At 49.8% G+C, this 15,116-nt stretch overlaps 1 protein-coding gene across 2 annotated transcripts; it reads left to right on the forward strand.

The window, feature by feature from the left end:
* The first annotated feature begins 376 nt into the window (after nt 1-376).
* Nucleotides 377-14,749, forward strand: sept5a (septin 5a). 2 transcript variants are annotated; one of them, XM_047015851.1, is made up of 12 exons: nt 377-498; nt 658-671; nt 9,753-9,843; nt 9,955-10,041; nt 10,577-10,700; nt 10,805-10,939; nt 11,518-11,635; nt 11,861-11,962; nt 12,130-12,226; nt 12,626-12,761; nt 12,984-13,086; nt 13,391-14,749. In XM_047015851.1, exons 1-12 carry the CDS (start codon nt 453-455, stop codon nt 13,448-13,450), a joined length of 1,113 nt encoding a protein of 370 aa, XP_046871807.1. In that variant the 5' UTR covers nt 377-452; the 3' UTR covers nt 13,451-14,749. The 2 variants fall into 2 exon arrangements, with proteins under 2 accessions (XP_046871807.1, XP_046871806.1); XM_047015850.1 differs by lacking the exons at nt 377-498; nt 658-671 and adding an exon at nt 7,705-8,207.
* Nucleotides 14,750-15,116: the final 367 nt, after the last annotated feature.

Raw genomic sequence — 15,116 nt, forward strand, 5'->3', positions numbered from 1 at the left:
CTAAAGGAACTAGTAAGGTTGGAAAGGTTTTCATCAGTAATAATACTGCAGATACAACACTTAATTTACTCAATACGATTAGGTGTATAGGCATTCTAGGGATAGAGTTCCGTTTGAATGACTGAAAAGTAAAACTGTTCAGTGATGAATAGACGCTTGAGCCCAGGTTTACAAACATTTCAGTGCTTGACATGGTACCATGTTGCCTCGTCCAAGTTACTGTAGAAAGTTGTCACTGCAGGTCAGTTGAAATTGTTGATGCAATATTATCAGAGACAGACCCGTCAAAATCAGCTTGTTTTGAACCACAACTGGGTACCACACCGAGAGGGGCGGGGCTTTGGGCGATGTCGCAACCCCTCCCTCTACAGACCGGTCCGTGGATGACGCGAGGAGAGAGGGTGCTTTAACGAGCCGTCCTTTCGCAAGAGCAAAGGAGGAGAGTGGTGAAGATGACGACCAACATTCGCTACAAGAGCCGGATCCCGATTAAATCGGGTAAGAATCAGACCTGTGAGATTTGACGTATTTGTAGTGACGCTGTTGTGTAAAAACAGTGGTTGGTTTCATGCTGCTCTCTGTTGCTCTCTCCTAATGTATCTGGGCGTCGCTGTGTCCGTCCACCTGCGCTTCATCCGACTCAACAATGACCACCAGATGAAAGCACCGAGGTAAGAAACAGAATGGCTGTTGCACTAAATGCGTTTTTCAATTAAAGAAAACAATGCAAATGGCGTATCCTAATACAAGTGCACGCGGGCATGCATGCAGATACAGCAGCGTTTACCTTTCTTACCGGGGCATCAGATGTCACCCAGACATCCTTGATTTCAACATAGTGGTTACCGGGCCTTGCTTTAGATCTGAGCTATATGGGTTATGTTTTGTAATCGTCTTCACCAAGACCAGGTTACCATGCCATCGCATCACGAGCTACGATGAGCATGTAAATAACCCCCGGGATTATATATAACCATATTCGGCCGCGTGTTGGACAGATTCAGCACAGAGGATGCGCACGCATTCGAATGGTACCCAAGGCTCGCTCTCATCCCCCATCCTCTGGCGCGTGCCCTCATCCTCGTATAGCCCGACAGTGACCTGCTTCCGTTCGAATTAACGATTTCTCGAGAGTCTCTTGACGGTTTTTCCCGAAAGAAAGGGCGTTTTTATTTATTAGCCAAGGTTCCTGGTATCGGTCAAGGTATCTTTAAGTAAACTGCGAGGCCGCGGTATAGTTTCTTTGATACAAAGGCATAGGATATCCCATATACCCGCTAAAATGTCCAATGAGCTGTGATCCACAGATAGGCCCTTACTGCTGGGTCATGCAGGTGGAGCTCGAGCTAGAAATACTATCCTTCATGGGAGGGCTGGAAGACTATCTCAGGTCTGCATTGGGCTCTCTGTCTGAGTAAGAGACAATGACAAGAGGAGTGTGTGTGTGTGTGTGTGTATGTACATAGATGTGTGTATTGTGTGTTTGTGTGTGTGTGCATAGGCCTCTGGTAGGGTCTCCAGTACTACTGGTGTGGTGTGTGTGCGTGTACATAGACACATGTATCTATTGTGTGTTTGTGATTGTGATTGTGTGTGTTTACATATGTATGTGTATGTCTTGTGTGTGCGGAATCCTCTAGTGTGGTGTGGCGGGCTGAGGTGGGGTCTGTAAGGGTCAAACCATCATGCTGAGGTGGGGCCTGTAAGGGACAAACCATCATGCTGAGGTGGGGCCTGTAAGGGACAAACCATCATGCTGAGGTGGGGCCTGTAAGGGACAAACCATCATGCTGAGGTGGGGCCTGTAAGGGACAAACCATCATGCTGAGGTGGGGTCTGTAAGGGTCAAACCATCATGCTGAGGTGGGGCCTGTAAGGGACAAACCATCATGCTGAGGTGGGGCCTGTAAGGGTCAAACCATCATGCTGAGGTGGGGCCTGTAAGGGTCACACCATCATGCTGAGGTGGGGCCTGTAAGGGACAAACCATCACATTCCTCAGGGGATCTCCTGTCTTGGAGAGTCCAAGCAAACCCTTGCACCGGGATCCTAATCTGGGATTTTCCCCTCAGGATTATTATGGCTGTTGGTGTGTTGGTGTTTGTGTGTATAGTACTGTACACTGATGATGTCACAGAGCTTCTGAAACTACAGTTGAGATTCTGTAGCAGGTGCTAGCAGTTACCATTCGCTCCAACACCCACACTCTCGCACATTTTCACACTGCACCCTGCACCCTCTCTGAGTCACACACACAATCACTCTCTCACATACACACTTTCACACTCGCACACACACACACACATGCATTCACTATCTGACTGACTGTATGGTGTGAAGGGAGGGAAGTGGTTGTGGGAGGGTGAGAGCGGGGGAGGGAGAGAGGGATGGATAGAAAATAGAGACAGAGAGCTACCAGGTTAGGCTACATCACCAAACTGATCAGCCACACCAGGGTAGACCGTCGCTCTGACGGGTTGCCTAGCAACAACGTTCCATTAGTTCTTATCTCTCGTCTGAGAAACATCACATGATATCATACCCACAATCCCTTGCAGCGATGACAGGCCATGCGTAGGCTAGGGGCTGGTGGGGGGGGGGCCTCACTCACACATCCTGGTAATCTGCACTACTGGTTTCCATGGTTACTGTGTGAATAAGAATGTGAGTGGGGATTTTAAGTCCCTCCTCTAACATCTCCCACTACCAGCAGAGTGACCAGTTCGACCAATGATGTCAGTTTGAGGTCCCGTCCATCCATCTAGATCTCCTCAACCCAGTAGACGAATGAAAAGCAACCAATGAAAAGCAACCAACTGAAGTCTATGAAAATAGAATTTAGTTATGAAAGTACTGCACCTTTGTATAAACCTAGTGGTTGTGTGACAGACAGTTCATAGATGTTTAGTGGTTGATCTTTCTTCCGCCCAGAGAAACAGACGTCTTGTAGATGCATCTGCATCCATCCATCTGCCCCTCCAGGCTGAGCAGTCCTCCACTACCCCCTCCCACATACGCACACACACACATCTACTCTCACACACACACACCCACACCCACTCACACACACACACACACACACATCCACTCTCACTCTCACTCTCACACACACTCACTCACACACACCCACTCTCACACACACCCACCCACACACTCTCGCAGCCACAGATGGCCCCCTGACCCCCTCCTCCATGAGAGGAGAGGAGCAGCTGTGGGGCTAGAATGGGCGGGGCTCCCCCCCCCCCCCCCCTGAGGCGGGGTGGTCTCTACAGGGGGGAGGCCAACACAGAGAAAGAGACACTATGGTCATCATTCGATTGAGCTTGACTACAAACACCAGGATGTCTGTGCTGTTTTTACACCAACAGAGGAGCTTCTGCAGTTGTACCTCCTGTGTTCCTCATGTTGATACACACCTGGTTACACCCTGCACATGAATGTGTGTGTTTGTGTGTTCCCATGGCGGTGCGCGAGCGATGGTGCCTGTTCTTATCGGAGGCCTCCAGGTGTGCAAGCCGTGTTCTCGGCCACGCGTCACCCTGTCATACTCTAAACATGCTTACAATGCCAGTCATCCAGTAGAGCGTGTGTGTGAGAGAGAGAGTATGTGTCTACATGTGTGTGTGTGTGTATAACATCACATTACAGCGAGTTTATCTTTCATCTCCTGCCCCAGGTCTTCCACTCCTGTGCTCCCGTGTAGACTACTCTGCCCCCCCCCCCTTCCTACCCACCCATCCCTCACACACACACACACACACACACACACACACACACACACACACAGGTTTGCCTCCTGTGCTTCTGTAAAGCCCCCCCCCACTACCCATGCAGCTCTCCCTGGTTCAGAAATAACCCAGGCCTGACCCAGATTCCACTCCTCCAAGCCCTCTTCATGAACAGTTTGGAGCGACCTTGATACATTTTGGATTAGACGTTGTTTGGAGAAGAGTTTTTCTGCTCAGATCCAATGAGCTGCTGGATGAAACAGAGCGGATCACTTCCTCCACCTCTCACTCTGTGATGGGAGGCCCATGGAAGACAAGTCAGGGGAGTCAGATGGCTGAGCGGTGAGGGAGTGGGGCTAGGAATCAGAAGGTTGCCGGATCAATTCCCCGCCGTGCCAAATGACGCAAGGCACTTCACCCTACTTGCCTCGGGGGGAATGTCCCTGTACTAACTGTAAATCGCTCTGGATGAGAGCGTCTGCTAAATGACTACATGTAAATGTAAGTCAACATGGACGTATCCCTGGACCCAGACTGTGGCATCTGAGGTTTTTCCATTTTTCAGAAGTTCTGAAGAAATCATTCAGTAAACCGTTTTGGTTCCTTTCAGGTGGAACCGGTTTACTGGTAGAATGTTCTTGTTCCGTGTTGTAGTGTCTATGTTGTAGTGTCCTAACGTGTAAAAAAATGACATGTCAGCTTGAGTTCACCTTCCACCCCTTGGCGCCGTGACGACAGGCATGGTTTGATGTCTCCCTGACGACCTGATTGAAATGTCCCTTGTGTCACCGCTGCTGGAGTGTTTCTCTCCCCGTCTGTGTGACACAGGACCTCAGTACCCTCCACGGGGTGTCTCTTAGATGCTAAATGCTAATGCTACGCTAGCCCACCCCCCCCACCCCATGTGAGAACCCATTGTGAAGGAGTGGGCAGACGCTTACGCTAGGCTACGCTAGCCAAGAGCCCTTCCCTGGGGCGGCCTATTGTTGCCAGAGCAATTACACGCTGTCGCATTAGCATGCTAAAGAACGCGTAGCGGGGAGACACTCACATCCCTCAAAAGAGCAAGCTGTACGGGGAGGGATGGAGGGAGGGATGTGGGGTGGATGGGTTAAAGGTCTATATCTCTTTCAGTCCCTCTTTCCTTCTCCAATGTTTTTTCTCTCTCACCTCCTCCCTCTTCCCTGTCTCATCCCCCCTTCCCCCATCTCTAAATCTTTCTGCCCTTCTCTCTCACTCCCTCACTCATCCTCACTCAATCTCTCCATTATCTCCTCCTTCCGGTCGGGTTTCTCCTCACCGTGTCAGCGGTCAGACGCCCCTCAGTCGGCCGTTGGAGGTTAATGACGTGAACACTGCTGCTGTGTGGCTCTGCCAGGCTCTGGACGCTCACAGAAGGTCACACCTCCTCACATCTCTGTCTCTGAGAAGAAGACAACCTGGCCTCATGCTTGTTTGGCCTTGCCAATTCTCTGGTGTGTGGGTGTGTAGGTGTGTGAGTGTGTGCACGTTTGCTGGTATCTGTGTATTCAACACTTACGCTTTGTTTTTGTGTGTGTGTGTGGACGTTCCTTTGTGGTGCGAGTGCGTGTGTGGATGTGTGTGTGTTCATGTCCTGCTCTTTTTAATAGGCGTGCAGTTTATTGCTGTGGCCTTTTCAGAAGCACTTCCTGAAAGGCCACAGCAGTGACATATGACTGGAACACCATCCCAGCTGGACCCGGGGGTGGCTGGGCTGGGTCTGGGCCCAGCTCACTGGGATATGGACAGGCTCTGATACCCCCTTTCCACTGCCAACCTAATTCTGGTTCTGGGCTCTTGATACTGTCAGTTGGCGGTTGGTTCAGCTTGCGAAACCATCTAAGAACCGCTTTTGCCTGGGAGAGCCACGTCACTTTGTCACTGTATACGTGTGTGTATGTCTCCGCTTTCCCAGCGATGCTAGCGCCAACAAGCACCACAACAACAATGCGTTAATGCAGTGTTTGTTGAAAGTCTTGCTCCGGGTTTTGCAAGCCCTACATCAGCATCACAATCCCTTGCAAGGAGACAGCTAGTCTCCTCTGTGGGCCATAGTTTAGATTTGACATCCATGCTAGTGAAGCCAAGCACAGTCAACGGAAGTTCCTCCCTGAAGCTCTGTCTTTTAAATGGTGGTCACAAATTCAGTTGGTCTAGGGTTGGTCATGACAATCCCGCCCCAGGATCCTGACGTAAGTCGAATGGTTCTAGACGAGCTACGAGTTGGTGCCGTTCTGGAACCAGTTATCCTGGCCACAAGCTGGTTTTTTTGGCCGTCAAAACCCGCAGAACTGGTTGGAGATTGTGGCACCGGCTGTGAATCAGACCTGAAACTGCCTTCATACAAAAAGGGTGTGAAACACACACACACACTCTAACACATACGCTTACACACTCACACGCACAGATTTATTCATAATCTGACTGAATAGTTTGGCTGTTATTCCAGAATGGAGATTGGTTGTTTTGATTGGAGCAGATAGGCCGACAGGAGAGACTTAATACACTGTGTTGTTTGATGGGATGGGTGGTCTCAGCCTCAGCTTATCTGCATCTAGAACATTCTCTGGTAGATATTGGACACACTTGAAATATAGTTGTGATACTATCAGTGTGTGTGTGTGTGTGTGTGAGTCTGGGAGATATGCAGGTGTCACAGCCAATCAGATGGGAGGACAGCTGGCTAGTGAGAGAGGTGGGAGGGGCCTGAGGGGGTCTATTGTGATGTCACTCCAGGACATCTGGTCTATTATTTAAACACTCTTTTCTCACACACACACACACTGAGCTCCATCTTTATCCATTGATTTTCCATCCGTCGGTCCCCATATCTTCACCCTCACTCTGCCCCTCCCTTCTTCTCCCTCTCCTCCCCGGGTTGTCCTAGTGTCCCCGGGAACCCTCTGTCGCCCTCCTGTGGCTGAGATCAGAACTAGCAGACCATGAACACCAAGAGCTACCGTGCAATCACCGTGGCTGTACCCACGTAGCCTTCTCTTTAAACCAATATGGCCCGGTCTTTCTGTCTGTCTTCCTTCTTTCTCTTCCTCCCCCTCTCCCTTCCCCTCTCCCCCTGTCGTTCTGTCACTCTCCTCTCTGACTCCCTCTCCTCTCCGTCTCCCTCTCTCTCTCTCCCTTTTCCCTCTCCGTCCTCTCTCCCCAATCCTCTTTCTCTCGTTTGCTCCCTCCCTCTCGCTCGCTGACAAACCCTGCATCTGGCAGTAATTGTGTGCCTGCTTAAGTGCTCTCGTGGTCTCCTCCTCGTGCATTTCCACTGCGAGCTCTTTACAGCCGGACTTCTCACAAGCCAGCAACCCGTTTGTTCTTTAATATGCCGTCTAGACATGGGCAAGCCTTGTATTCGCACAGAAAATACACGCACACACACACACACACACACACACACACATGGGCAGGCCTTCCATTCACACCGACAATACAAATACATACCGTCGCCCACACACACACTCACACACGTCGAGCTAAAAGGCTACTTTGGGTATTGTCCTGCTTCAGCTAGCTAGAGTGACAGGACCTTTCTGCTTTGTTTTGTTAAGCTCTCTCTGTGAGAAGGGAGTTAAGGTTACAGGTCCACACAGGAACCAGAGATTCTTCCAGGGTTAGATTCAGGGTCCCTTGTCTAATCCTTTGGCCTCTTTTTCATATTGTGAAATGTTAGTTTTTTTTTAAATGTGTGTCTGTGTCTATCTATTGTGTGCTTGTGTGTGTGTGTGCATCTGGCTGGTGGCTGGCTACTAAAAGCTTTATTTTTCTAGCCGGGGAGAGAGGGGGAGGAACTGCAGGATGAATGAATGAGAGTATTTTATTCCTCCGCCCGTCTTCTCCTTCCTTCCTCCCTCGCTTCCTCCCTTAAATTACTACCTCTCTCTACCTCACTCACCACTTTCCATCGCTCGTTGGCTCTCGCTCTCTCTCTCTCTCTCTCTCTGTCTCTCCGGCTCTCTGTTTAGTTATCTCTCTCTCTCTAGCTGTCTCTGTTTTTGTTTCTTTCCTTCGCTCTCCCTCTCTATTATACCGGTACCTGTCTGTACAAGAAGCAGTGTTCCACCGCGGGGCTGAAAGGAGAGAGAGAGAGAGAGAGAGAGAGAGAGAGAGAGAGAGAGGGAGTGCAACTAAGACGTAGTGAGGGGGAAAACAGGAAAGAGGTGTGTGTGTGTTCGGGGCTGGCAGGGAGGAGCAGACTTGAGTCTTAGGAGGCGTCGTCACGGCAGCAGCAGAACAGCCGAGTCTCTCTGACAGCTGGAGGAGGTGGTCCTGTCACAGTCCACTGGACCTTCGTCTACCGCTCCGGTCCTCCTGCCCTCCACTGGTCCTGGGTCTGGCCCTGGGTCTGGTCTCGGTCCTAGTCTAGTCTGGTCTGGTATGGATGCCATCATGCTCCAGGAGAAGTTGGTGGAGCGTCTTTTGTGCCCCCGTGTGAGGACAGCCCGACAGAAGGTAAAGAGGGGTGGAGGAGAGGGAGAGGGATGGACGAGAGGGGTGGAAGAGAGGGATGGAGGAGAAAGAGAGAGTGATGGAGGAGGGGTAGAGAGGGATGGGGGAGAGGGGGAGAGAAATACAGAGGTTCAGGTGGCCAGACACTGATTTGGATTCATAGAAGAGTCATCATACATTAACCTCAGCAAGCTGTGATACAAACTCACAGGTTCTCTTGAACTGTGTTGTCATGATGTCATGAATCCTGTATTCTGCCTGCTGGTGTGTGTTTGTGTGTGTGTGTGTGTGTGTGAAAGAGAGATCTCGCACACCTTGGTGTTTTCGAATGCTTGTGTGATAGCTCATTGATCGGCAAGTTTCTCCGTTCTCTGCCTGCGGGCCTGGCCTCGCCTGGCTCCCATTGGAGTCATGTGGGTGTGTGTGTCTGTGTGTGTGTGGGTGTGTGTCTGTGCGTGTGTGTGTCTGTGTGGGTGGGTGTGCTACTTTGTTGGCGTCTGTGTGTGGTTTGTTTCTCTTTGCCCCAGGGGCTGTCGGATATGCGGATGACAAGTTATGACAGCGTCTCAGGACCCTGGCTGTTTGTTTGGAAAGAGCTCGCTCAGAGCGGGTTTGGAGAGTGAATGAGCCTTTCAGGACTGGTCAATAAGGCTCTGTCACTACTCTGCAACCGGTCTGCCAGTGGGCGACTGTGCCGGTATGTGTGTGTGTGTGTGTGTGTGTGTGTGCGTGTGTATGGTTGCACCCAGCAGCATTACAGTATTACAGTAAGAGATTAGTCTCCAATGGTACTGTGTATGTGTGTGTGTGTGCTCGCGCGTGCGTGCGTGTGTGTGTGTACGATACATAGTGTCTGTCCAGTTGGAGAATCCCAACTCAGTGATCCTGTGGAATGCTATGAAAGCATTTTGCAGTTCTATCTACAGTATAAACCTGACAAACTATTGCAGTGTTTCAAGACATCTATATAAGCCTGAGAATGTACCCGGTCCCTGTGTACCTACATGACTATACTAAACTGTTTGTGACAGGCAAAGTAACATGGATGGGGGATCAAGGTTTATAGAAAGTGGTGAAGATGGACATGGTCTCATGGGTTTATCGTTTGAGGCTAATATAATTGGTTCCAAAGTTCTAGAGTGTTGCAATGATGGAACAGGTTCGAAGATTCAAAAGTGCGATAACAGAACCGGTTCCAGGGTTCTAGAGTGTTGTGATGATGGATTCAGTTCCAGGGTTCTAGTGTTGTGATTATGGAACCTGTTTCAGGGTTCTAAGTGTGATGGTAGTACCGGTTCCAGGGTTCTAGAGTGTTGCGATGATGGATCGATGATTCACAAAAGCATGACTAGATTGTAGCCTTTGTTCCTGCTTACACAATGTGGCAAACAATAGAGTCTATCTTGACTCTATAAGACCTTTATGACATCGCTTTCTCCTCCTCAGCCCTGCTCTGCCTAATTCCCTCTCTTCCTCTCCCCTCCTCCCCTTCCCTCCCTCCCTGCCTGCCTCCCTCCTTCCTCCCTCCTTCTCCCCCTCCCCCCACAGGAGAAGCAGTATGTGGGCTTTGCCACGCTGCCTAACCAGGTCCACAGGAAATCTGTGAAGAAGGGATTTGACTTCACTCTCATGGTTGCAGGTCAGTGTGTGTGTGTGTGTGTGTGCGTGTGTGTGTGCGTGTTTTCAAACAAAAGCAATACTAAAGACGGAAACAAAAACACCAATAGGCGTGTGTGTGTGTGTGTCACAGGGGAGTCTGGTATGGGTAAATCCACCTTGGTGAACAGCCTGTTCCTGACAGACCTGTACAAGGACAGAAAGCTGCTCAACGCTGAAGGTGAGTGACAGAGCTGTGTGACTCAGAGGAAGGGATGGTCACCTCTTTACCTCTACAACACAGGACAACCAGGGTCAATACAATCATGTTCCTCCTCCCCCTCTCCTTTCCTGATCCTCCTTAACACTCTTCCATGCGCTCTACGCTCCTCTCCTCCTTCCCTTTATTTTTTCTGCTTCTCTTCCTCCACCCTTCTCCTCCTTCCCCTCCTCCTCATCCTCCTCCTCGTCCTCCTCATCCTCCTCCTCCTCCTTCTCCTCCTCCTCCTCCTCCTCCTCCTCCTCCTCCTCCTTCCCCTCCTCCTCGTCCTCCTCCTCCTCCTCCTCCTCGTCCTCCTCCTTCCCCTTCTCCTCGTCCTCCTCCTCCTCCTCGTCCTCCTCCTTACCCTCCTCCTCCTCCTTCCCCTTCCCCTCCTCTTCCTCCTTCCCCTTCCCCTTCCCCTCCTCCTCCTCCTCCTTCCCCTCCTCCTCCTCCTCCTCCTCCTCCTCCTCCTCCTCCTCCTCCTCCACCTCCACCTCCTCCTCTCCCCTCACAGAGCGGATTAACCAGACGGTGGAGATCATCAAACACACTGTTGACATTGAGGAGAAAGGAGTCAAGCTCAAACTCACCATCGTGGACACCCCTGGGTTTGGAGATGCTGTCAACAACAATGAGTGGTGAGCTGATTGCCCTGGTCCTGGTCCATACTGTTTATAGCTAGTGGTTCTTGTTTTATTATAGCAAGCTTTGGCTAACTTTTGTGTGTGTGTGTGTGACCCAGCTGGAAGCCCATAACAGACTATATAGACCAGCAGTTTGAGCAGTACTTCAGAGACGAGAGCGGGCTGAACAGGAAGAACATCCAGGACAACCGCGTTCACTGCTGCCTCTACTTCATCCCTCCCTTCGGACACGGGTGAGCACACGCACGCTCACGTGGGCCTACACACGCACGCACGCCGCGTCATTTCGTTGGCGTTGGTGTTAGTGGTGTCGCCATTCCCCGGCATGCGACTCGATCAAATAAACGTTTCTTCTTCGACACGCTCACACATAATTGCGCACACGGACACACACGCGGAAGAATGTGCTGTCGGAGGGTGTTAGGTGGGAGGTGTGGAGCCTACAGGATGCTGTTAACACTGTGAACACTGTTATTACCCCCCCCCCCCACCTACCACCACTCACCCCCACTACCACCACCACCTACCCCCACCCACCCCCACTCCCCTCACAGCCGACCCAGGCTCAGGGATCTCCCTCGGCCCTCAGGACACCTCGCATGCTGCCAGAACAGAGATCTTCCTCTGTGTCAACTCATTCATTTTGTGGTTGTGTTGCCTCTCAGTCCCTCACGTGTCGACACTCTCACTGTGTTTGTGTGTGTGTCGTGGATAGGGTGTTCATTGTAGCTGGGAGACAAATCCACACGCACACACACACACACTGTGTCTGTGTGCCTGTATATATATGTGTGTGTGTGTGTGTCTCTAGGCTGCGGCCGGTAGATGTGGAGTTTATGAAGGCCCTTCATGAGAAGGTCAACGTGGTCCCCCTCATCTCCAAGGCCGACTGCCTCACTCCCAACGAGATCAAGAGGCTGAAAGACAGAGTGAGTTCTCCCTGACCCGAACTCTGACCTCATCCCTGCCTTGACCCCCGACCCTGACCCCGATCCTTTCCTCCTCCCTGATCCTGATGTATAGAACCAGGACGTGTTGCTCTTTTCCTTTGACCCACAGGGCGGGCCAGGGTACGGCAATGGTACACAGGTGCCAACATGCAGTTAACATGAGTGTGCATGTGTCTGTACGTGGGTGTGTGTGTATGTGTGTAGGTTCGTGAGGAGATAGAGAAGTTTGGCATCAAGGTGTACCAGTTCCCAGAATGTGACTCGGACGAGGATGAAGAGTTTAAGCAGCTGGACAAGGAGCTTAAGGTGAGACACAGGGTTTACGTGTTTGTGTGTGTGTGTGTATGCAACAATAATACAGAGAGGATTCTAACTTTGTGTTCCCTCCATTGTGTGCCTGTGTGCGGGTGTGTGTGTGTGTACATCTGTGTGTGTACATCTGTGTGTGTGTGTGTGTGTGTGTGTGTGTGCAGGAGTGTGCTCCATTTGCAGTGATCGGCAGCAACACGGTGGTGGAGGCTCGAGGCCAGCGTGTCCGAGGACGTCTGTACCCCTGGGGCATCGTAGAGGGTGAGGAACACACACATCCACCTCTACTGTAGCTCCCACACACACACACATCCACCTCTACTGTAGCCCACACACACACACACACATCCACCTCTACTGTAGCCCACACACACACACATCCACCTCTACTGTAGGTCACACACACACACACACACATCCACCTCTACTGTAGCTCCCACACAAACACACATCCACCTCTACTGTAGCCCACACACACACACACACACACATCCATCTCTACTGTAGCTCCCACACACATACACACACATCCATCTCAGCCAGGATTACTGTAGTCTACACTGATCAAAAGTATGTAATGTTGGAATAGAATTAATTGTATCCAACTGTCACAATGATGATGATAGTGGTGATGATGGTGACGTTCTCTGTCCTCCTCAGTGGAGAACCAGTCCCATTGTGACTTTGTGAAGCTGAGGAACATGCTGATCCGGTCCCACATGCACGACCTGAAAGATGTGACCTGTGACCTGCACTACGAGAACTACAGGGCCCAGTGCATCCAGGAGATGACCAGGTGTGTGTGTGCTGTGATCGAGCTAGACAGAGAACGAAATGGGAAAACACATGGAGACACAGAGACAAATAAAATAATGTTCTAGATGATGCAGCGAGAAACTATTGGATGGACGAAGTTACTTCAATATTACATCTCCTAACTTTTCCACCTTCCCTCTTTTCCTCCTCTCCTGCCTCTTTCTTTCTTTTCCCCTCCCCTCCTCCCTTCCCCGGTCCCCAGTAAACTGACCCAGGACAACCGCGTGGACAGCCCCACCCCCTTCCTGCCCCTGTCCACCCCCGACGTGGAGACCGAGAGGCTCATCAAGATGAAAGACGAGGAGGTGAACATTCAGCGCCCCTCCTCACCGACACACACACACACACAATCACTCACTTATGGGCACACACTCACTCACGCACTCATACATGCGCACGCACACACAATCACTCACTTATGCAGACACACACACTCACTCATACACACAAGTACACACATACACACATTCTCAGGCACACTCACACACAAACACACATTCACACACTCAAGGCCGAGAGTACATTTGTAGATTTGCTGAAGTTAGCCGCGTAATTTCTAACAACACTGTGATCTGTAATACATCTTCTTCTGCTTCTCTCTCCCCCCAGCTGAAGAGGATGCAGGAGATGCTGAATAAGATGCAGCAGCAGATCCATGACCAAGAGTGATTTACCATGACGATTCCCAGAGCAGGCTCAAGCCACAGTGACACCTGCTGGCCAGCCCTTGAACTACACCCGGACTGCAGACATTGAATGCCACAACACATCACAGTCAACTGTACCAACATGTTACTGATATACTCTGTGTAGTGGCACACCTGTGGCTGTGAATTCATCTGTCCTATGTTTTGTATATTTTGTCCGCCTAGATAATAGTATGTTTTTTTTTTACACATTTTGTGTGTTCGTTTGCGAGCCCATTTCTTAATATTGGTAACGATCCTAATATAACGTTATTATGAACCATTGTAACCTTGTAATTTAACTGACCGCTACATGTATCTAATTTATGAATATAATGATGAATCCTTTAGGGTATTTCTCCAGGGTATGCGCATTGCAAGATTTTTTGCAGCTTTATATCTGAAAATAGATATTCATTTGTATTCATGTTGAATGTGCGTATATGTTTGTGTTTAGTGTTTTCATCTGGTTGTTGTCCTATAAGACTGTTTCTGTCTGAGGCACTTTTTATGTATTTTTGCTGAATTGTATAAATATACATTAATTCTTTTAAGAACAAGCGATGTTTGGGCATGAGCTAAAAAGATCACGTTTTCTCTGAAAATATTCTGCATTCACTGGCAACATTGAAAAAGCACTTAATGCCAGTTGCTGACTGCTCAATTCAGGTTCTTTGCTATAATGAGAGGGTAGCTATGTCCAGCAGGTCTCTGTACTGTACGTGGTGCATGCAGGAGCATGCTATAGCTCCTTCTATCTGCAGCTAAGAGACCTCCGACTGCTGTCGCTGTCAACACACTGTCTGTCTGTTCCTCTGCTTCAGACGCTCTGTCCAGAGAGCAGTTGGAGGGCGTTCACATGTGTCTGCTTTGAAGAACAGCTGCTATCAAAGCTTCGGCTCAAAATGGCAAATGATGGAATTTAAATCCCTAAGCATGAGCTGTGTACAGTAGGGGGAGGACCTGTATGTGTGTGCGTGTTAGTGTTTGTGTGTGCGATGGAGAGAGAGAGAACGAGCGGAAGAATGCAAGGACGTGTGTGTGTGTGTGCGCGCGTGTGTGTGTGCTAACAAATGTGCCTGACCTGTGTTTTTCTGTCCGCCTGTATATATGACTTTAGGTTGTGTGTGTGCGTGTGTGTGTCTGGGTCGGTTGAGCTGGTTCTCCCAGCTCTGCTGTCAGTCTCCAGGTCATGTTGTTGCTTTCTACTGCGCTGTGACTGAAACCTGAACCCAGGGTATAACGATGACAAATAAACTGTCTTGATTCATCTCCTTCCAAACCTCCTGAGCATCCAAATGATTCCTTCTCCTCCGCAAATGTACAACCGAAAATACAGCCGAACTTGCTCACAGGATACAGTAGAACATGCTGACAGTAGAACTTGCTGACGGGATACAGTAGAACATGCTGAGTCATAGCTTATCTCCCCTGTCTCTCTTCTTTAGCAGCAACATCATGGTATACATACACCTGCACCTTCTCCAAACGACTACATTCTACTATGTACAAAATACTACTATTTACTGCTATCAATCATATAAATGGATTATAATCATCTGTACCGTAAACTATTACACTCCTTGATACTACAACACAAACATTTCAAAGCATGGTATTCTATGCACTGCAATATGTATGTATGTAAA

Source organism: Hypomesus transpacificus, unplaced genomic scaffold (assembly GCF_021917145.1).
Source record: "Hypomesus transpacificus isolate Combined female unplaced genomic scaffold, fHypTra1 scaffold_31, whole genome shotgun sequence".
Lineage (NCBI taxonomy): Eukaryota > Metazoa > Chordata > Actinopteri > Osmeriformes > Osmeridae > Hypomesus > Hypomesus transpacificus.

What these genes read in the sequence shown, in the direction of transcription:
- sept5a (XM_047015850.1), top strand. Translation starts at nt 8,133, where the DNA reads ATGGATGCCATCATGCTCCAGGAGAAGTTGGTGGAGCGTCTTTTGTGC. An exon ending in TGAGGACAGCCCGACAGAAG is followed by an intron (nt 8,208 to 9,752) that starts GTAAAGAGGGGT and finishes CTCCCCCCACAG; the next exon opens with GAGAAGCAGTATGTGGGCTT. An exon ending in GCTGTCAACAACAATGAGTG is followed by an intron (nt 10,701 to 10,804) that starts GTGAGCTGATTG and finishes TGTGTGACCCAG; the next exon opens with CTGGAAGCCCATAACAGACT.